At 31.6% G+C, this 24,020-nt stretch overlaps 1 protein-coding gene across 2 annotated transcripts; it reads left to right on the top strand.

Moving 5' to 3' along the window:
- The first annotated feature begins 18,566 nt into the window (after nucleotides 1-18,566).
- Nucleotides 18,567-23,293, top strand: LOC133682619 (auxin response factor 18-like). Of its 2 annotated transcripts, none has more exons than XM_062106040.1 (14): nucleotides 18,567-19,365; nucleotides 19,768-19,877; nucleotides 20,010-20,105; nucleotides 20,205-20,261; nucleotides 20,355-20,507; nucleotides 20,604-20,688; nucleotides 20,806-20,896; nucleotides 20,980-21,144; nucleotides 21,241-21,354; nucleotides 21,438-21,510; nucleotides 21,601-21,748; nucleotides 21,835-22,463; nucleotides 22,548-22,735; nucleotides 22,830-23,293. In XM_062106040.1, the coding sequence occupies exons 1-14, from the start codon at nucleotides 19,347-19,349 to the stop codon at nucleotides 22,975-22,977; spliced, it is 2,076 nt and encodes a 691-aa protein (XP_061962024.1). In that variant the 5' UTR covers nucleotides 18,567-19,346; the 3' UTR covers nucleotides 22,978-23,293. The 2 variants fall into 2 exon arrangements, with proteins under 2 accessions (XP_061962024.1, XP_061962025.1); XM_062106041.1 differs by having other exon boundaries at nucleotides 18,568-19,365; nucleotides 19,771-19,877.
- Nucleotides 23,294-24,020: the final 727 nt, after the last annotated feature.

The raw sequence follows: 24,020 nt of genomic DNA, 5'->3' as shown, positions 1-24,020 counted from the left end.
CCCAGGATAGAGACAAAGGAAAAGGAAAGGAGTACAAACCTATATATGAATACGAAACTTCTTTTCTTGCTCTGATCTGAGTAATAAATAGGATATGAATATATAGTTTCTCATTATTAGTTTCTCTCTACGAAAGCTTGGAATGGACTCATTTCCTTCTCTCAAATCCCCTGACTAGGAAAATATGGCATCTTTTGAGTTCACATCTTCCCTCAGCTTCAAATAACTCCTAGCTCTCAAATCCCACTCTCCACCTTATCCACGGGTCGCAGGTTTGTGGACATTTTCCTTTTATTCGGATTTACTGGTGGTTGGGTTTGGATGTGGGAAAAAAGGACTTGTTTGGCAATTTGCTCGAAAGAAGTATTGTAAATATAAGAGGAAAAGGAGGGGGGAATCTATGTTTGTTAATATTAATTAAAGATATGGATGCTCAAAGACTGTTAAAAGATAAAATCCATTAATTCTCTATTAGATACCATGACTTGTATGGAGCATGGTGTTGTTGTGATGCCCATGCTGCCGTCGTTCATATGGCATGCATGCGTAATTATTCTATTGTTATTAATATAAAACAATCTCCTATTCTCTTTCTAGTGAAGGAAAAGAAAAATGTTTGTTGCCACAAATCTCAATTTTTATTAGAATCCAGAAGAACACGCCATGCACCAAAAATCTACCTTGTGGAAAAAGAAAACATAATAAATAGCCACATTCAACCAGACAGCATTTTTGATTGTTTCTTATGGGCCCTGAACTCTGGAGCTGGGGCTAACGGGGAAAAAAACCCATAATATTTCTGCATCTATCCTTTTTCCTATTCTCTTCCCTGTTGACCTTTTCTTATTCTTCCTTCCTTTTGATTATTTTATCCAAATTGCTTGGAGAATTATTCAGTCTGGCTCTTCAAATCCACACAGAAGCACTCACTACACATCGACACCGATCATATGTTGTAAGAAATTGATTAATAGCAATGGTACATTTCGTCCACCAAATGTTGCTGATTTTGCTAGACTGCCAAACTGACTTCCACTAAGCTTAAACATGCTATATTTTAACATCTGGTGGAGGATCAATGGTGTGATTCTTTACTAGTAACGTATCATACTTCATATTATACCAATAAGTGTCCTTTCCAATGCTAAATATTGGTACTGATATAATCATTATTGCACTGTGTGTGTGATGAACCCCACCATCATATGGTTCAGGCTGAGCCATTTATATGGTCCCCTACCGAGCCCTCCCTGATCACCTACTCTAAGCACTAAACCAGTTGCCCAATGAGCCTCTAAACGATCCATCAGGACCTGAAAGTAAAATTATTCTTGTTTTTTTTTTTATTATTATTATTATGGGTGTTCGGGCCACCTTACACATACCTTAATTAATTTTATGAGCCTTAAAGCTAACGATCATATAAGTCTCCAATAACCCTAAGATTTGTGGACCTTGAATTTATGATCTTTAAGAAACAAATTTATATAACCTGACGAAATATATTTTTTATGATTTTGTTTATTAATTTGCTTTGATGGGGCTTTACTTAACTAGGCCAATCCTTTGACATTCATATGGCTTCCCATTTATTGCAATAGATTACTTAAGAAATAGCATGGACCATTCTTGGTTTATCCATTAAGATAGATTTGACAAGACGAGCAGACCTCACAATCCTTTGGAACCCATTCGAAATAAATGGTTTCGATTCGTCAAGTCCTTGAGACTAACTCAACAGTATGTGATTTTTAATTTAAAAATCAAATTCAAGTTGTATAATTTTTAACCAAAGACTCATTCAAGAGGGAAGAAAAAAAAGGTATCATATAATTCTTTTTATTGGATGGCAATATGTTTCAGCACGATCCAAGAAACATATTCCCAGACAGTCGGCGAGATTGTGTGGATTGAGCACAAGCTTTATCGTCCGGACTTGCAACTAGCAAGAAGAGGGATAATTCTCCATTTTCTGCCTTGGCATTGCTTTTGTTATGCTAATTTGCTTTGTGTGTAAATAATCAAGGAAATCAATGTCATGAACCCCACATGAATATTGTTACTAAATGGGAACTTCCACTCGGGATTCTAGTCCTTTTCTTCCAACTTGTGTGTAAAGTTGATATGAAACTCAGCTTCATTGCTCAGAAGAAGAAGATTAAAGTTGGTGGAAGGTAGAGGCAATGGAGGGCCAATGGTTCTCAAGATCCCCAACCTTAGGCACAGATCTAATGGCTTTAGAAAGCGTCCATTTAGGTCAAAAGCAAGTCATTATCTATACGGAAATACATAATGATAATAAACGGATAAAAAAAATCATATAACTTAGGGAACAAAATCTTTTTTCAAGAGTGGAAAAATAATGGAATCCAATATCTATGATGAAATTAAAATAATAAAATTAATGAAGTTTAGCCAATTAAATATATTTTGATCATATTATTTAGATTAAAAGTTTGGATAGTTATTTTAAATTAATTTTTTTTATTTTATCCTTTAATATTAGATTGATTATGAATTAGATTTTATTTTTTTTATTGGGTTATTTCGACCTCATGATTTGGATTATTAATTTGACAATTTAACCAGGATTGACTTGAGTTTTTTTTTGTTATTTTTTTAAAATCAATTTTTTTTAATTTCATCATTTAATATTAGATTGTTTAAAACTAAGATTTGTAATTTTATTTTTATTTTTTTATATAGTTATTTTGGTATTATAACCTGAGATATAATTTTGATAAATTACCTGAGCTGACTCGGGTTATTTTTTTGAGTTGTTTTTTACATTAAATTTTCATATATATTTTTTTAAAATAATGTAACGGCGCAGCTTGGATCAAAGTTCTCTAACCTATAAAAAGATGAAATTTGGCTTATAAAAGAGGGTTTAGCCACTTCATTCATCTATGACGAGATATTATTGGAGCGTGTTTTTCAATTGTGTTTGTATAAATTTGTGCTTAAAAAAATAGTGCTGTGTTTATTTAATTCATTACACTATAACATTGTATTGCGCTATAGTCGGATCAGATCACTTTTTTTTAATATAAATAATATATAGGTGATGTTAATGTTTTTTCTAGTAGAAAAAATTAAATTGTATAGAAATTAATTTGATATGATTTGGTGATGAGTCTAAAGACAACCCGAATAATTAATACAAAATATAATTTGATTCAAAATAAATATTTAAGATAAGATTTTTTAATAAATATTAATATGACAATATATTAGATTGATTTGGATCAATTCAGTTAAGTTGTTAATCCGCATACTAAGTCATGAGATCATGATAATTTCATAAAAAGTAAATTAAAATAAATTATAAAATTTAATTTTCAATAAACTTAATGTTGAATGATGAAATTAAAAAAATATAAATTAAAAAAATATAAAGCTCAGTTCTCAATCAACCTAATATTGAAAGATGAAATTGAATAAAAAACATCAAATAAAAAAGGACACAAAAAAGATTCAAGTCAACCAGTGTAACCCAAGTTATGAAATGACGATAACCTTATAGAAAGCAGACTGAAACAAATCACTGAACTTGATTCATAACCAACCTGATAGTAAGGAATAAATTTGAGAAAAAAATCCAAAAAAAATAATTCGAATCAACGTAATTAACGTGTTAAACCTGCCACCCAGGTAGGTCATGAGTACAGAATAACTTCATAAAAAAGTAAATTATAAAAATTATAAAATTTAATCATCAATAAATCTAATATTAAAAAATAAAATGAAAATTAAAAAGAAAGAAAGAAATGTTTGGGAAAAAAAACTATTATTCAGTAAATAATATTACATGAAAAGAAATACAGTAAAAACCTCTTCTTTTTTAGTTTTATTTTATTTCAATTTACTTTCTCTCCGCTATCGGTTCTCCGTCATTCCTCGACCCTTGTATATCTGGCCACAAGTGACTGCCTCCGTTAATGAAGTTCGTGTATCTCTTCGTTAAAAAGTAGGTGCGGTCAAATTGTTAATTCACATCTGACCAAAATTATACCAGTAGATACGGAAAGTTTATCTAGCAAAGGGTTTGTATAATATATAGAGAGAGCATTGGAGGATAATACATGATTTTTTAGGGTAGAGAGTGTGTATTTTTATAAGATAAACTTTAAATTGAAGGATATAATTGAAAAATCCAGAACTTTAGGATTAAAATGTAAAATTTCTCAGAGTTTCGGCCTGCCTCCCACCCTTCAATACAGTTCTGCCCCGTTCTGAAGTAGATTATAATGGTTATAAAATTCTTTTTGATTCTGAAAAAAAATAATAAAAAAAAGACACCGACAATCAAATGGATACGAGGATGGGGAAACCGAAACCTTTTGATCTCTGGGACTTGCACTAAAACTCATGCAATCTTTTTTTATTTTTTGAACTGCACATAGTCAATCGTTCGTGATTTTCTTCACATGTTGTAACATGAATTCCGACCTCAGATGCTAAGCTCTTTATCATTCCCAAGGTGCCCAGATAAATATATAGCAAATTCTGACGTTTATTCTTTAATAATTCTATAGGGTACCCTAATGTCAAGTGCACAAAACACAGGTGGGCATAAAGAGAGGAGGCATGGTGGGGGTGCCTCCAATTTGCAAGGTTTAGGGCAGCCAAGGAACACGAGCTGAGTCGGTCTCCACACGGGGTGTGCATTCAAGATCACTAGCCCCCACCAATCATGTATCTTGCCAATATATTATGTCGCAAAAGAAGGGCACATTGTCTGGAAGGAGGTCAGCAGCTCTCTCTGTTTTTTTTTTTTAGCATGGCCCAATGCAAAAATAATTATTTTTTCTTCTTACTAACAACAGCCCGAAGTAATGGCGGCAATTCAGAAGATTCTGTCTACACTCAAAGATACCAAACCTTCAAGCAAAATAAAAAATAAAAAATAAAAAAAACCGAGGTAGAGAATCGAAGAAGGCATTCCCAGTCAGGTCACGAGGAACAGCTCATCTGTGTTTTCACGATTTGGAGGGGGATCTAATCTCTAATCCTAAAGGAATCTACAGATCGGTGGAAATATAAGATTATACGATAAGATTACTTCTACTTTGTATATTATTATTCTTCAATAAATAATGTTATGAAATTTGGAGGTCTTATTAACCCTTTAGAACGGGCAAGAGTCGCTTTGAGATTAGATTGCAGTCATTAACTAGGATTATCTTAGGATTATACGCTGGGCGTCCACAGAGTGCACGTGCCTTAATGTGACTGGTCCGTCCTCCCCGTTAAGGCACATATGATCCATGTATACCCTCTTGTGTTCAAAACCTGAATACAATGGTCTGAGTGTATTACCATTGTGTTAAAAAAAAAAGAGGTTAATTGTCTTATATATAGTTATTTACTGAGATTTGTCAGGTTTAGAAATAATATTCCTTGAAGGGAATTTTTTTTTTTAAAAAAAAAAACTGCATCCTTTCATTCCCTTAACACTAAGCATTGCCACAAGTGTCTGGTAATGCTTCTTGTATTTGATAAGTAAATTTGAACTTGAGATATCGTCTAGTAATGCTTCCTGTAATGGTATTTGATAAGTAAATTTGAACTTGAGATATCGTCTAGTAATGCTTCCTGTAATGGTATTTGATAAGTAAATTTAAACCTGAGATACTTTGATATTTATTAAGCATATGGATGGTCGTTAATTTTAGAGTTCATAGGATTAGTTGAGATGTGCGTAAACTGACCCGATAATCCACGTTAATAAAAAAAAAAAGAATTCGAGGGTTCAAATTATAATACTTTCTTGAATTTGACATTTTTAACATTCTATATAAAAAAAAGGTTCAAATTAAATCTTTATATTTACTGTGATAGTTAAATTAATCCTCTACGATAGCAAAACAGTACAACGTACATGGTTAATGGGGTATTTTCTTCTTTCTTGTTAAGGTAGTGTTAGTTTGTGAATTTTTTTTTAGTTTCAAAACAACTTATTAGGAAAAATAGAACACGCGCTCGAAAGTCAAAAGAGTTGCTTAAATTTGAAAAGATGCGGGGGATCTAGCTAGGAATAAAATCTGGGTTGTAGCTTAATGAAAGTTTTGTTCTTGGTAACTTACTGGTTATCCTTTTGCTATGATTCTCCTGTGAAAGGAGATAAAAGAAGCTTAGCCCATCCAACATGCATAACAATGACCGCCACCACCGCCACCACCCCATCATTTTATTCATTTCCCACGATGATCTTCATCCCACCAACCACCGTCTGATACTCGCATTTCAAATTCTTACTCCAACATTAATTTGCCACTTTTTTTTTCCTGTTTTTTCTCAAGGTCTTCTCAAGCAAAATTCACACTCAACAAATACGCGGAAAAAAAAAACACATGGTCGATAATTAATATTATCTGTAAAAGTATCTTAAATCCCAATTTTAATTCAAAAAAACAGGTGTTGAAGGAATTTTCAAGTGTGTGGATGTTGTCAAAGAACCATCTCAACCCAAAAACTTAAGCTATTAGATGAAGTTCTAAGATATGATTTATATTATTCTCTAACACACCCCCTCAAGTGAAAGTTCTTTAGGCTTGAAACTTGCACAGTCCCACATTACCTTTGTACTTAATTTTTATCAAATAAATAGGGATGGTGAGATTCGAACTCGAGACCATTTGGTCATTAAGACTCTGATACCATGTCAAAGAACCATCTAAACCCAAAAGCTTAAGCTATTAGGTGAAGTCCTAGGATATGATTTATATTATTCTCTAACAGATATGAGGGTTAATTTAGTCGATAATTTATATTTTATTTTTTACATAAAAACTAAAGAAATTAAATGGTGCTTCATGCTTACACTATTAACTGACTGAATGATCATGACCCGCAGGGAAAGGTGAAAGGGTTACGAGTAAAAGAACGTCTCGCAGCCATTAAACAATGAAAGAAAAAGTTGCAGGTTGCCAGGGATCACCGAACCAGTTTTAACTCGAGAGGGGGTTTGATGTTTTAATGATTAAAGTCTATGATCTGGAATCTGGATTCCTCCCCTCCACTGAGCTTTTCTTAATATATCCAAAAAAAACAAATTCTCATCCGTGCGCTCACAAATATTAGAATAATTGTATATTTGTTCCCTACCGTTGGTTGCTTGAAAGGAACGGTCGACGCAGCACCTGGAATTAACTTCGTACTTTTTTTATAAAATAAATTAATAAATAAACCAACCTGGATGGCGATTTGTTTGTCTCCAATATTTTAGTTAAGCGGTAGAACACCAACCACGTCAGTCCACGTGTAACTCTTAGGATGTTGAAAATATGAGATACCAGAACCTTGTCAATCACTGATTAGTCATAATCAGAGACCACGAGGACTGCGAAATTACTTCAAGGCCATTCAACATTTGCCACTAGCGATAACCTAATTTTGTTAGGTATTAGGTAGCGTTATTATAATTATTTTTTAAAATATTTTTTATATTAAAATATATTAAAATGATGTTTTTTATTTTTAAAAAATTATTTTTTAAATCAGTATATTAAAATGATCTAAAATATATAAAAAATTAATTTTTAATAAAAAAATTAAAAATTTTATTAGAAATATAAATTGACCTGCATCTCCTAACGAGCTCGTGGAAATATCATGATATGTTTATCAAATAATTACATCGGCTAAATTGATTTTCAAGGCACCTCTGTGAGTAAAAAAATAATATATCAAATTATATAAAATGAAAATCTCGAAAAGATTATGATAGAATTGATACGTCATTGCTTCTTGCTTTAAGAATATGCAAAGATCATCATAATATTTTCGTTGGAGAGGGATGTAGCCATTGTTCTTCAGGTTCCTCCCGAGCAGCAATGAAGATGCAGTATTCCTTGAGTGAAGTTCGTCGCATGTAGGAAAAATAAATATAATCGGTTTAGGCAAATACTAATTTCGCTGGTGCTCCTTTTCTCAATTTCCGTTTTTAAACTAATTTCTCAATTTCCATTATGTTTTAGTATTCTTAATTCCACTCCTTGCTGTTTTTATCACACACTATATGATGCATTTTATCATTGATTCTTCTTCAATAATTTGTTGGTTACGTTAATTACAAATTAATGCGGATTGTTGGTATAGTCTTGTATATACTATGTATTATACAAGACTAGATACATATAGCTTTTGTTATATGTAAATTATTAAGATATATAAACAAATCGAATACGACTCATCAAAAAGTTATTACAAGTATCTTTGGTTATTCTAGAAGAACAATTGATTTAGGCTTATTTTACCATGATTTTCTTGCTACTGGTTTTTTACTCTCTTTTTTTTAATTTTTTGGTGTTTTTAAGGGTTAATAATTAAATTTTGTTTTCAGGTTTAGTGATTACTGTTGGTGTTAAATGTTTGTTTTTGAGATTTATGGGTTATAGTTTGAGGTTAGGGTATTATTTAAGGTTTGTTGGTGATTTGATTTTTTTTTTTTGAGGTTAAAATCGCTGTATTTAACTGTATCTTTATTAAAATCACTACTGCACGTCTTTGTTGAAACTATGTTATTTCTCAAGTAGTTTTTTGGCCAAGGTTATTTTTTCTCGACTTTTAGCCAAGCGTGTTCCTTTTCAAAAAACAAATCCCGAGTTTATAGGAAAAGGAGTAATTTGATTGGAAGTAGAACTAAAGCACTAGCCGTAGACAATCTAATTAGCTGGTCTTTTACGCACGAAATCTAATATGTCAACCTCAAAAAAAAAAAAAAATTGTAAAAGACGGCAAAGAAGCAATCTTTTGCTCATATTTAAATGTAAAGTGTTGACATTGTGTATATTAGTGTTCACTGCAGTCTATAGCTTAACGTTATCATCGTTATGTGTAGTAACCTTTTCCGTGTATTTTTGTTTTCAGGGGTCAACTTATGTCGTAATCCTTCCGATCCAGCCATGTTAACTTTAGCCTTTTAATGATGTCTTGACTCACTAAACTGTTTGTTAACGGCAGCAACATCATAGTTCAACTTTTACAACCATGCGTATAGACGGACAACCGCAATTGGAACTAGGAGGAGCTGCAAGCATGAGTGTGTGTCTATATATATATATATATATATCATAGAATTTTTTTAATTAAAATATGAAAAGATTATATTTGCATTTCATAAAATGAATAAAAAAAATATATCAGTTAATAGGTCGTAGAAATAGTTGTTAATATTAATTAAATATTAAAATAAAAAAATTATTTTTACTATGGCAAAAGATAAATGCACCTATAAATATTTGATCTAGTGCTGTAGATAACTTTTTTATTTTTTTATTTCATCATGGTATTCATAAGAAAGACAATGATTTAAATTTTGGAGGAAAATGTATTTTTTTAAGTCAAGATTTACTCTTCTTATTCATGTTTTTTTTTTTGTTAAAAAATATATCTCTCTAGTCACAACTCCATTTTCTTATTCATTTGTATACTTTTTCTTAACAAAAACATGACTTTTTTTTTATCATAAGTATTATTTTCTAAATTAAAACTTATCATAATTTTAGATGTAAGTTTCAATAAAAAAATATAAAAAATTATGAATCGATAATCCGCTACATGAAATATAAAAAATCTAAAATCTAAGAAAAATCATATAAAATATTTACAGTAAAAAGATAATTAAATATATAATTCATCTACATTAAATGTTCACGAGGGTTTTTTTAAAATATGTATATTATATAAACATATAATTATTTAAAAAATGTTAATAGTATCATAAAAACTATAATATCATTTGAAAACTATGATATAAGTGAATAATTATTTAAAAATCATTTGAATAAATTTATTTAAAGCAAGTCTTGTTTTAAAATGTTAAAAAAAAATGTTCATTAAAAAAAAAAGGCTAGGTGCCCCTCTTCAGAAACATTAGCTATTGTGACTAGCCTAAAACTATAAAACTCGGTCATGCTTGGGCTTGATTTTTTAAATAGTATGGATGATATGTTGTCCACATCTAATGTTTTTCAACCATGAGAGGTAGCTCTGGTGGCCTAAATACTTGGTCTAAGAACCAAAAAGTGAAAATATTCAAGGAATGATACAAAAAAATATAAACTTAAGAACCAAAAAGTGAAAATCTCGAAGAAGAGGGACCAAAAAATAAAGATGTAACATTCGAGGGACCTACAAATTTTTGATTGCTTAATTTGTTTAACAATAACGATGGAATTGGAATGCTGCTTTCGATCTTTTTTTCATTTTAGTTTTCAGTCCTTTTATTTTGTACAGATTGATTTACATTAATTATTTATATATTTTTTAATGATTGTAATATAGATAGATTAATTTTCATTCTTTTCCTCTACTGTTAGCCAACTAATAACTAGATAATGAATATCTTCTTCTTTCTCTTTCTCTTTCTCTTTACATTAGAAAACAAAAAGGTGGGGTTAGAAATTATTGTACCTATAAATTAGTATTCATTAGAATAGTTAAAATTATCCTTGAACAAAAAAACACCCTATAATACTTTTACCATATCACGGTTGTTTTTTTATAAATTATACAAGGTTAGATTGTTAATTTTATTTTTTTACAATAAAATTACTCATTTAACCCTGTAATAAAAATAATTTAATATCTATTGCTCAATGATATTTTTATTTTTATTTTTTTAGGATAGTATAATTACTTTAATGCCCTTAAAAACAAACCCAACAAGACTCCTATTCAAGGGTTTTTTCATCATTTTTGTTATTAATTTTAAGGGTACTTGGAAACATTGTTGTAAATTATATTTATTAAATATAATTAAAAAAACATGTTGGCGCATACATGGCATGCATTGTGAGTTTTTAAGATTGGATCAGGTTTAAAACATTTGCTGGGTATGTTTTTTTTTCTTTGTTTAAACTAATTTTTTTCATATTTCATCTTCTAATACTTGTTCAATTCAAAAGTACTTATTCAATTCAAGACTAAGTTCTTTTATTTTTAGCTTGCTTTCTGTATATATTTTTATTGGTGTTGAAAATAACTAAGTTATCTTAGGTCTTTTTGTTTATTGTTTATTGTTGGGTTTTTTTGCTAATTTTTTAAATTATATTTTTTTCTTGACCCATGCCTTTTATTTTTCAAATGATTTTTTAAAATACTTTATAAGGTTAGAATTCATTTTTTATTTCAACCCCCTATATTTTATTTTTCTTTTCAATATATTTCTCATTTTTTTTATTAATATTTTTTTATTTAAGATGATTTTTTTATTTTTTTAGAGTTTTTCTTCATGTTTTTTTCTTCGGTTTAACTTTTACGGAGTTAGTCTTAGATTTATGACCAGAGTCATTGGTTTCAAAGGTTAGTGCGAGTTAATTTTTTTTGTCATTTTAGATTTATTTATTTTAATTTCATTAATTAACATTTGATATATTGAAAATTGTTCTTCATGTTTCTTTCCCCTATCATTTCAAGTGGTCTTTTATTTTCTTGTTTTTTTTTATATTCAGTTATTCCATTTTTATATTCATTGTCATAGAGTTTATGAATTAACTTAATTAATTTTTTTTTTCAATTTTAACTTGCAACTTTGAGTTTTTTATTCATCGGATAGGTTTATGTTAGAGTTTTTTACATTTTTTCTGTTGTTAATTTTCATTTTTATTTTATTTATTCATATTATTTGAATTATTAACTATTACAATGACTTGTATCTTAAATTTTTTCCTTTTAATTTTTTTTACATAAAAAAAACCAGTCAAAGCGGAGCGGCAGCCACAAATCTACTGCCTCGTAGCAAACATAGTAATTCAAATTAGGAAAAAAAATAATAATCTCATTCTCAGCATCTGGATCAACCTCTTTAGGGTCGACACATGTACTGGTGGTCCTGCCTTTACGTGAAAACACATTGAGGAGTGAGGACAATATACAACCTTTTTTTATTTATTTTTCTGTGACCTGAAAATATGATAAGTTTCACCGTGTTTAAGAAAATGGAAACAGAATGTCCTGCCTTGAAAAAGGAAGGCAAATCGTAAAACGACACGTGGTACGATAAAGACAAACCACGTGGCCGAGCTTAATTAGAATCTTTTATGACATGTACTATGGGACCACGTAACAGATCACAATTGCAGCCTTACTGTAAATTCAGTAGCCCACGCTCTACTATGATAGGTGGAAAACACAGCCCAATCCCAGAACTAGCTCTAGGTTCTCCCACCCAGCGCTAAAATTATGCGCGTTTTAAGTATATAAATTATAAACTGAAGGGGGAGAGGAGGTTTTCAATGCAATTAAACGGAGACATCAAAAGCCTACGCACTTACCATGCGCTCTTGTGGGACCCAATGAGCCAGGAATAACACGTGTAAATTAAAACTTGTATTCTCCAACGTCCAAAAAAACAAAACATCATAAATTTCTCAGAAATTAAAATTACAAAAAAAAAAAAGTCTGCCGGGTTTACACGAGCCAACACGTTTGCCTGCCACGATGTAGACAGAGATAGAGACGGCAATTAAACCGTAGTAGCGGCAGAGTTAACGGAATGTAACGGAGAGCAGTTACCCTTCTCGAGACGCGTTGATGATGTGACGGGTAATAACTTAATTGAGTCCCGCCGCTTTTATCATACGGCTTCCCTTTCCAACGGTGCCGTACGGCAAGTCCCGTGAACTCTATATTCACCACAGTAACCGCAGGGAGGTTAGGGATTTTTTTTCTTTCAAAAATAGCACATAAAAAAACCCAAATTAAAATAGCTAAAAAATAATAATTCTCAAACTGATAGATGGAGGTCCAACCTGCATAGTTAGAGGGGCGCAGGTTCTTCTCATATGTAAAAAAAAAAAAAACCTACTCTACTCTATTTTTATATTTAATTAATTTTAATTTTATTATTTTAATTTTTACTTTTTTTTTTCAAAAAATAACTAAAATTCATATTTATTTTTTAAAAAATTACTAAAAAAATACTTTTTTTGTCCATAAAATAGTTATTTATTAACTACTTTAAATAAAAATAAGTTTAACTGATGAAATAATCGTAATAATAATGAAACTAAAATTAACTTAAAAAAATTGTGAGACCAAATGTAATTTGAGCAGATAAAAAATAAAAATAAATGGGCTTTAACAATAACCGAAGCATCGAGAGAAAAAAAGAAGAAGAAATAGATAGAAATAAAGAATAAGATATTGGTGGCACACTCAAGCTCTAATGATAATATATTTATGATCATCAAAAAAATCCTAACAATATGAATATATAAAGACCAAGTAATGCTCACCCTTCAATCGGGTGTAATCTATACACCAAAAATAATAAATCTAACCCTATTGGCATGTATATCACATGTGTAAAAAAAAAAAGATTTGGATATGCAGGGTCAACTTGCGTGACTAATCAAATAGTACTAATTTGGAAATCATCTTCTAACTATGCTAATTTGAGTATATTTTTTATCCGCTATGATCATGCTAGACCAACAACTTAACAATAAAAAGTCATAACTTTTTATTTAACTACAAGCCATTTCTATAAGAGATCTAGTTCATTAATCGGTCAAGCTTTGAAATACCCTCAAATTAGGTATTCTAAGATGTTATTTGAGTTAATTTTATTATTTATATTTTTCCTTGACAAAAAACAACCTTGATCGGATTAATATTAATCTTAATTTTAAAAAATAACATAAATTTTAAAAGTAACAGAGAATCCAAAAAGATTAAGGTAAAATAATAAAATTAGCTTAAATAAAATCTTCGATATATGATTTGAAGGTTTTTTAGAGACCCGATTGGTTACAACCAACCAAGCCTCCTATAGATCCAAGTTTAAAGAATCACCACGAATAAATTGAGCTGGATCTAATAGTCAGATTTGAAATTATAATATTTTATTGTTAAGTTTTTGTTATGGTGCTACAAAACATTTTAATATTAAATGATAAAATTTTAAAATTTTTTAAATAAAATAATAATAATAATAATAATAATAAGATGCACTTTAAAAGTACGGTTTTTTGAAAACACGCACTATACACTTTTCAACGGTGGTTTTCCAAATGTTTTATTTGTGTTAAACTTCTCAGAACCTGACACTGTATTTATATGTTCTTAACACGAGTATATTGCTATGTATCATGATTTTTTTTTTAAAAAAAATATCAGAATAAGGATAATAACTTTTGATGTAGTTTGTACAGTGGAAGGAAGAAAGTTTGTATAACATAGAAAAAAAAACCCTTATCTAAAGTTGTATTGCATTGTTTAATTCTATAAATAAGAACTGTACGTAATTGCACAAAACCAATACACATCAAACGAATTTTGCTTCTATTTTCCTTTTTATTATTTTTATAGATTTTAGAGGCTTAATTAATGGGTGGTACATGTATTAATTGTTTCTATATAAAATAAATAAATATATTTAAAACAATGTTTTTAAGCCAGTTGATTTTGTATGTTTCTTTCTCTTCACCCAAATTTCTCTAGCAATGCCAATAGGGGAAAATTTAACTCCATTCTTTATTTATTTATAAAAAAAAAACATTAATCTTTGAGGGTGGACTACATAAGTCCTCGAGGTGAGAAAATACCGAGCTTGTCGTCTATGACCACGTCTCACACAAATGTCTATCACGTTGTCATATTTATTTCGACTCTTCTATGAGTTCACACATAATTAATTAATAATATGGCCAGCATTATGTTTATATTTTAATTTCCAGCGTGGAATAAGGGATTATTGGGATGATACAAGTGTGGAAGCTTTCGACATCATTAATCTAGTGTATTTGGTATTATGTTAGTTGCTGTGATTGTAATTTGAAAAAAATTATTTTATAAAAAGTTATTTTAGTTAAAGTTTATTTGAAAAAATGTATATTTGATTAAAATTATAATTAAAATTAAAATTAAATAAAAAATAATTTAATATATTTGATTAAAAATATTTTTGATAATGAGGCCTACCAATAAAAAATTTCTTTTCCTGCTATATCAAACAACAATATTTGCAAATAGCACCTACTGGCTCCAATTAATATTGAAAGTGGTTCTTACCACTCCTTCCGTAAGAACAAAGAGAGTGTTTCTTATCTTTTATTTTTTTTACAAGTCCCAAGATGTTTGTCTTATTTTTTTAAGAAAAAGAGTCAAAGAATTAATTAAATATCAAAATTTACAACTTTATTTCCTTTTAAATTATATTCACATGACTCGTTTCTAACCTTTTTATGATAACAAGATTTTTATTTGCTTGTTCGAATAATTTTTCATGCGATTATCCCTTGAAGATCTGAGTTTTGTGTTATTGGTACATGATCATTGACTGAGAAAGGAGGCCACAGCCCTGATGTCATAATAAGGCTGCAATTAACTTTTTTTTTTAAAAAGAAAAGATAAAAAAAAGAAAGGTTTTTACTCTGCCACACCTTATATATCTATTCACCACAACAGTGTTTTTTATTTTATTATTTTTTTCATTTGTTTTTTTTAATTCTAATATATATATTTTAATTTCATCATTCCATATAAAAAATTTATGCATTAAGCTTCATATTTTTTTTCAACTTTTTGTTATAAAGTTACCCAAAATTCATGATTTGGACTGTAAATACCTTGTTAACTTAGTTGACTTGAGTTTTTTTTTCTAATTAATTTTTTTTTTAATTTCATCATTCAATATTAAGTTAATTAAAAATTAGATTTCATAATTTATTTTGGTCTACTTTTTACGAGGATATCCTCATCTTATAAATCGAGTCACGGGTTTTGTGAGTTAACCTTTGTTAACTCGTGTAATTTTTTGTGCTTTTTATTGGGTTATCTTGGTCTCGTGAACTTGGTCACGAGTTTAATAAGTTAACTTGGGTTATTTTTTGGGTTTTTTTTGTAATAGATTATTTTTTCATTTTCATCCTTCAACATCGAGTTTATTGGAAATTAAGTTTTCTAATATCTTTTGATTTGCTTTTTATGAGGTTATCATGATCTCATGATTTAGTATGTAACTTAGCAGGTTAACCTAGGTTGACCTGAATCGATCTAATATGTTGTGTTCTCAATGTTTATTAAGAAAATCCCATCTTAAATATTTATTTAGACTCAAACTATATTTTTATTAGTAATTTGGGTTGCCTTTATACCCCAAGGCAACTGAGACATAAAAGATCAATTCTCACACGATTTATTTTTTTGTCTACTCAAAAAATATTAACAAGGCCTATATGTTTTTTATGCTAAAAAAATTAATTTGACCCGTATCATAACACAAACCAATGATCTAGCCTGTAAATAAGCCAAGACAAACTTCCTGAATCACATTTATCTAATTTTAACTTGGTTGGAATTCTTAATTGACGTAATAAATAACGATGAATAGAAATTCATGGTAACTTAAACTCTAAGTTACAATTTTACACTGCATAAAAAAATATTATGTTTATTTTAATTATGAAGTTAAATTGGTATCTTTTTTTAAAAAAAAAATTAAACCAAATAAAAGTTTGAAATCTAATTTAAAAAATCATAAAACAACTAGAAGAATAAACAAAAATGAAGAACAAACAATATCTTCAACATCTTTTAAGCATGGTCGATCACGGTTGATTTGGTTATTTATGGTCAATTTTGTTAGAAAACTCTTTTTACAAATTCAGGCTACTTCTTGGGCTTTGTTTTGTTCACTTGGTCTCTCAACATGTCTGCCAAACATTTCAAGTCAATCCTCTCTACTTGTGAAAGACTTAACTCAACATTTATTATGCCATTAAAATTCAAATATGAATCATATATTCTCCATAATATTCACCAAACATTACTAAAGAACTTACCATCTTGGTAAAAAATAATGATTTTTGGTGTTCTATGCAAATGAAATACCTTCCAAAGAAAAGTTGAGCAATTGCTAAAGCATTGTTAGTCTTTTTGCAATGGATAAAATATGTCATCTTCTCTTATATTATATTTATATATTCCCTGAGTTTGTTGTATTTTGCAATCCAATCAAGAAAATTTTTCATGTTCAAGTCTTCATTTAAGCTATGTATATTTACCTTGAGATTGAGAATTCATTTGTTGTCTTACGATAGGGTTGACACATATGTTGTAGCTTACAATAATCTACAAAACCCCTTGTAGCCTCCTTCAATTTCTTCCTCACCAACCCCCACATAAACAACTATGTTTTTTATAAGTTTTGAATTAAATAGTAATAATCTCTTCTAAAAATAACACAAAAAGTATTTGAATAAGAGTTTAAACCAATATTATTTGGAAAACCTAAACCAAATAAAATTTGAAACCTAATTAGAAAAAATTATTGGTTGATCATTAAATAGTAATAATCTTGGTTGATTGGTTGATCATCAATCATGTTTGATTTGGTTTTTTATGATCTATTTTGTTAAAAAACCCTCTTTATGTGTTTATATTATTTTTGGGCTTCACTTTGTCCACTTGATTCATAAACATATTCATTAAACATTTCATGTTAATAACAAATTTAAAACATAAATTTAAATTCAACTTGTATCCATAACGAGTTAAAAATTTAAAACTCAACCTGATACGAGTTTGATATAAGCTCATTTAAAAATAAAACAGTTTCAATTGATTAGTAAATCCCTACGTATAAACCTAGTTCAATCCTTTTGTTCTTGTTGTTGTTATTATTATATCATAGACTGATTATTTACATGGAAACGTAGAATATTATGGTAATTTATTAGTAACATGCAAATTAGCCGGGTGTTTTTTTAATGAGATCTAATGCAATGTTTCTCCTAAAAAAATCTTTGATAAAAACATGTTTACATGCTTTTGGTACTGGGGAATCCATATAGAGAAAAAGGAGGACAATCGTCCCTTAAACTTTTTTGTATATTGAATTTAGTCCTTAATTCCTATACTTTCCTGATTTTTACATGTAGATAATTGGAGGATCTACCTATACATATTCAAATCACAATGTAATTTAAAATTATATATATTCACATCTATGTTCACGTAAATCAATTGAATGATTGTAAATTGTTCATGTGTATTGCTCCTGACAATCTCACATAATACATGCATGCATCATATTTAATATCCAATTAACTTAATTAAAAAGTTGGCACGCATGATCTACGTGATCTATAATTAAGTTTAATGATTAATTAACTCTTAATTAAGTTATAAATCTATAAATTTCATCAATATCATTAACCTTTCTTGCATTTCTTCACCGTGTCTTTCTATCAATGTTCATAAATATTTTTATCATTTTTTCTTCAAATTAATGTTGCATTGAAAAAGCTTAATGTTCATTGTCAATTATTTTTTAAATCAACATCATTTCAATGCATAAATACATGCACACTAGATATAAATTATTAATTTTTTAAATTTATAATACCATCATATTAAAATCATTAAATTATATTAAAAAATTATTAATTTTGTATTTTTAAAAAATAAATATATTCTTAAAACAATCGGAATCATGTGGAAACACAGTTCGGAACAATCACGAATCCACAATCTCATATAATGATGGTAAAATAAAAGGTCTAGCAACTAGCATCAGTAATTAGGATCCCTCACCAATGCCTTCTCATTTTTTGTGCCGATGGAGGAAGTAGTACGTCTATACACTCCATAGATCAGTGACTAGCTAGTGGCTATTCATGCAGCAGTAATCGGCAATTGGTGAGAAGGAAAAGGAAAAAGAAAAAGAAAAAGAAAAAAAAATCAGAAACAAGGTGTCAGCTAAGCTAAAAGGACTAAAGAGGCAGAAAAGGACTAGAGAGTAGAAAGAGAAAGAAGAGAGTGGAGGAAACTAGAGTGAGTAACTGGGGAGGGGGAGAGAGAGAGAGAGAGAGAGAGAGAGACCAGAATGAGATTACGACCATGATCAGCAGGGGAGAGCTATTCTAGTTTGAGGGGATTTGGTAAAAATATTGGTAACTTCGACTCAAATTCCTTGGATAGATAGATAGATAGAGAAATCACAACAAGAAGTCATCATCATCATCATCAGCAGCAGCAGCAAAACACTCCCCTCTCTCTTTTTGTGTGTTGTAAAAATTACAGCGTTTTTTGTGTGGATGCGAGGTCAAAAACAGAAGCAGTTTTGTAACTGAAACAGAGAGAGAGAGAGAGAGAGACTGAGCCACTCCCCACTGCTTACTTCCTATATAATTATGAAAGAAAAGTGAAATCTTGCATAACTGTCATGCCTGCTTAGACTTTGCTCATTTCATGGGGTAGTTCTTTACTGCCTGAAAGCTTTTTCTTTCCTTCTCTCCTTCAGCTTCGATCTTATTAGTGGATTCTCTCTCTTTCTTAACTCCGTTGTTTTCTCTCGGCTTCTCTTGCACGACCTTGCTTGCCTGGCTGTTTTGATGGCTCATGCTGAAAGAGGTGAGTGGGGATGGGTATCTTTTGTTAATTTGGTGACCAAGAAAATGAATGGGCTTTGTCTAGTTGCTGAGAAGGGAGAAGAAAGGAAAAGTAATGGGGCTTTGAGATGTACTACCAGTTAATTTTGGTGTGCATTCTACCAAAAAAAAAAAAAAAAAAATCGGTGTACAAAAGATTGAAGATTTTGATCCCACTTGAGTTGGTATTATTAATATTTGCTGAAGCGGATGTTTTTGCTTTGAAAATACTATAATGGTGCCAAATTTATGTTTCTTAAATTGTTGTTCACTCTTCTTTTCTCGGGTTTTCTCAGCAACCAGACAGTTTTAGACCCACTTAAAAGTTATCTTCAAATCTCTTGTTATTTCGTGTTTTAATTTGGCTGGCTTTTGACGGGTGTAGCAGGTGATGATCTGTATACAGAGCTATGGAAGGCATGTGCAGGGCCATTGGTGGATGTCCCGAAGGCTGGAGAGAGAGTTTTTTACTTTCCTCAAGGTCACATGGAACAAGTATGTAGCTTTTGATTTACTTTTCCCGGAAATATTTTAACTTCATTTCTCTGCTTTCATTGTTTTAAAACTCTTAGATCGAAATCTGAGCCTCTACCTATATTGTTTTTGGTTTATGGATTGTTTATGCAGTTAGAAGCATCAACAAATCAAGAACTGAACCAGCAAATCCCACGGTTTAATCTTCCTCCTAAGATCCTTTGTCGTGTTGTAAACATTCAACTTCTGGTAGTTCTAATTCTGGTGCTCTTATTTCATTTTTATGTTTTCCTTGCAAGGCTTTCTATTAGTTTATCTTATTAATGTTTGGTTTCTTTAAATTTCTAGGCTGAACAGGACACGGATGAGGTTTATGCTCAGATTACTCTGCACCCAGAAGTAGATGTGAGTAAATGTTCTCCTTTTTGGTTTTATTTTTTCGGTTTGTTGCTGAATCAATCTGTCTTATTTTACATTCTTTGTTCAATTCAATTTCAGCAAACCCGACCTACAAGTCCAGACCCTTGTCCACCCGAGCCGGCAAAGCAAACAGTTCATTCCTTTTGCAAAATTCTAACAGCTTCTGATACTAGCACCCATGGAGGTTTCTCTGTTCTCCGAAAGCATGCAACTGAATGCTTGCCTCCTTTGGTGATAACTCTAACTTAAATGGTTTTTAGATGTATTGATGGATGTTCATTGGAAATTTTGTAATTAATCACCACTACCACCGTTTCTTTTCATCAGGACATGAGCCAAGCAACGCCTACTCAGGAACTGGCTGCCAGAGATCTTCATGGCTATGAGTGGCGGTTCAAGCATATATTTAGAGGTAAATGTTCCATATCAATTTTGCTTTGTGCAATATTGCTAGTTTCTAGCTTACTGAAATGGGTAACACATTAAGAAACTGGAGTTTAGACTTGTTTTTTTTTTCTTATATAACTAGGTCAACCACGGAGGCATTTGCTTACAACAGGATGGAGCACATTTGTCACCTCCAAAAGACTGGTTGCAGGAGATTCTTTTGTGTTTCTTAGGTAGTTGGACCCAAATGATCTGATTTATTGTTCAAATTCAGGTCTCCATTTCTGCTTACAATTATATCGTATATGATGTTTAGAGGTGATAATGGGGAATTGCGAGTTGGGCTTCGGCGTGTTGCTCGTCAGCAATGCTCCATTCCGTCATCTGTGATATCCAGCCAAAGCATGCATTTAGGAGTGCTTGCGACTGCCTCTCATGCCGTTTTGACACACACTCTCTTTGTTGTGTACTACAAGCCAAGGTTTGATCATTGCCTTCACTACTGTAAAGCCACGTGCTTGTTAAGTGGTCATCTGATCCTGTTTATCTTCAATTTACTTTCTGTGCTCTTCTGCAGGACGAACCAGTATATCATTGGGCTGAACAAATATCTGGAGGCTGTTAAGAATGGGTTTTCTGTTGGTATGCGCTTCAAGATGAGATTTGAGGGAGAGGATACTCCTGAGAGAAGGTATCTCTTCCATATATTTTTGGCTACTGGTTTCATGGTTGTTTTAAGATGATAATTAATTCTTGTGGAAACTGTATGATCAGGTTCACAGGCACCATAGTTGGAGTTGGAGATATTTCTCCAGAGTGGTCTGGTTCTACATGGCGGTCGTTGAAGGTAGATTACAGTTTTAGAATTCGTATGTGAATGCTGACATATCCAGTGTCTTGTTTTTGATACTTGTTTCCCTTCTATTTTCCCATACAGATTCAATGGGATGAACCAGCAACAATTCAAAGGCCAGAGAGAGTTTCTCCATGGGACATAGAGCCTTTTGCAGCTCCTGCTTCCCCAAATCTTACTCAACAGGTGGTGAAGAGCAAAAGGCCCCGATCCGTGGATATTCCTACATCTGGTATGTGGAATAATTGTCTTGGTTTCTCTATTTGTTATTTTTCTCTATATTTTTTTTTGAAACTTTATGCACTAATTGGAGTGTAGAGATTACAACAAATCCAGCTGCTTCAGCTTTCTGGTACCATGGACCAACCCAATCTCGTGAGTTAGTCCAACGAGGGAGTATTACTGAAGTCCAAAGCTCTGAAAGCCATGTCTGGTCTATGAGGCAGAAGGAAATTGATAGCAATCTCAATAATAACGGTTTCTGTAACTCAAGGGCACGACCAGAAGGAATCTGGCCTTCTTCATCTCACATGAACGTTTCTCTCAACTTTTTTCCAGATTCAGCAGGGGACAACAAATGTGCTAAAACACAGTCTATTATCTCTGGTTTTGCCTCTTCTATATCATCAAGGCAAAGCAATGGCCTGATAAATGAGCAGGTGGAGAGGGGGAGAAAGTTCGAGAACTCTGTAGGTTGCCGGTTGTTTGGAATTGATCTGACAAGTAACTCTGGCATTGCTGCTGTTCCAGATAAGGAACCTGCATATCCAATTGTTGATTATAATGGAACCCAAGGACTTGTTCCAGCTTCAAGTGAGGCTGAGAAGGCTCAAACCATGGATGTTTCAATGTCCTCAAAAGAACAGAAGCAAGTTGTACCAGACACATTGGCAAAGGAGTCACAAAGCAAGCAAGGCTCCACAACCTCCACGAGAACTCGTACCAAGGTAAAATTTGAAGTTATGTCGTCTATGGCTCTTCCCTTTCTGTCTGAGCTTGTGATGAATAAAATTTTGTTTCATTTTGAGAAGGTGCAAATGCAAGGGGTTGCTGTTGGCCGTGCTCTTGATTTAACTGTGTTGAAGGGGTACAAGGATCTTATAAATGAGCTGGAGAAAATGTTCGAAACTGGAGGAGAACTTTCCACGCGTGAAAAATGGGCTGTTGTGTTTACAGATAATGAGGGCGATATGATGCTCGTGGGCGATGATCCATGGCCGTAAGTGATTTAGAAATTCATCTATTATCACTTGACTACCTCCTTTCCATTAAAACTGTAACTGGATTATTGAAATATATTTTATTAATTGTAGTGAGTTCTGTAAGATGGTGAAGAAGATATTCATATATTCAAGTGAGGAAGTAAAGAAGATGAGCACACGATGCAAGCTTCCTGCATCTTCTTTTGAGGGTGAAGGGACTGTTGTAAGCATGGAGTCGGAGCACAAGTCTGACGCATGAAATTCAGAAATCCTTTTGCTTTATACAGAGTTTTATTTTATTTTTGTTTTATTTAGTTTGGGTAAAAATGGAGGAAGCGTGGTGCCTAAGTTTGCTCAGTTTTTTTGGGAGCTTGCACTTGTTTGCCTAAGGAGTGAAGGAGGAAAGTATTTTGGTCTCTAGGTAGCTGTAGTAGGGATTTCGTGTTTTTTGTTAAAGGTCAAATTAAGTCAGGGTTAGAACTGGGATTTGCGTATACCTTGATTCTGGGTTGGCGAGGACTTTAATCAATCAGCCTGTAAAATTATATGTATGCGTGCTTGTGTTTTGGCTGGCAGTTGGTTCTTGGTTTCTTGCCAGTGGAAGCTGTGAGTTGTTGCTTTCACTATTTAACATTTTGTGTGCCTGCCTCAGGGAAAGCCAACAGAGAAGATGCCCTCATTTTCTTTCCTTGAACTCACTTTATCTGATTTTAATTTCTGGGACCATTACATTACAAGGTGTACGAGGCCCCAGGGTGTTCAGAGCAGTCAATAAGTTTTCAGGGTATGATAATTGTCCTTGCCGCTGGTCCCAGAGAGGACCTTTCTTTGACAAGGACTCTTCTCTTGAGAATCCTGATTAATATCATATCTGATCCTAGAAACTTTTTATATGAAATCTGCTTTGAGAACTGGATGATAGTTTACGCATGGTCTGGCTCTCGGATTGGGTGGAAAGCCCTTTTCGCCTTTTTATCTATCATGGCAATGGTAATTGCTCTCAAGTCTCAGCTAGTTGGGCTGTTAATTACTGCTTGTAATTTGTAAAAATGGGGGCTTTCCAATTTTCACAGTTTAGTCGGTCAAGAGTCTTCCGCTCCCAAGTTCATGTTCATCTTTCAGGTGCCAGTATATATTTTCCGAGATGGTTTGGAAAATGTCCTTGCCATGGTGATTTTCACATTGCCAGAACCATAATAGGAGAAACCGGGTTGGCGTGGTTTTTTTGCCTTTAGTTTGTCGTATACGGGGAGGCAAGATTTGTTCCCATGGAGATTATAATTATTACAATATTTACTGTAT

This window comes from Populus nigra, chromosome 2 (assembly GCF_951802175.1).
Source record: "Populus nigra chromosome 2, ddPopNigr1.1, whole genome shotgun sequence".
Taxonomy (NCBI): Eukaryota; Viridiplantae; Streptophyta; class Magnoliopsida; order Malpighiales; family Salicaceae; genus Populus; species Populus nigra.
The sequence above is the reverse complement of the archived record's forward strand: the minus strand, read 5'-3'. Positions and strand labels throughout refer to the sequence as shown.

Coding starts and splice junctions, on each gene's coding strand:
- LOC133682619 (XM_062106040.1), top strand. Junction 21,145..21,240: donor GTTGTGTACTACAAGCCAAG/GTTTGATCATTG, acceptor GCTCTTCTGCAG/GACGAACCAGTATATCATTG. Junction 21,749..21,834: donor CGTGGATATTCCTACATCTG/GTATGTGGAATA, acceptor ATTGGAGTGTAG/AGATTACAACAAATCCAGCT.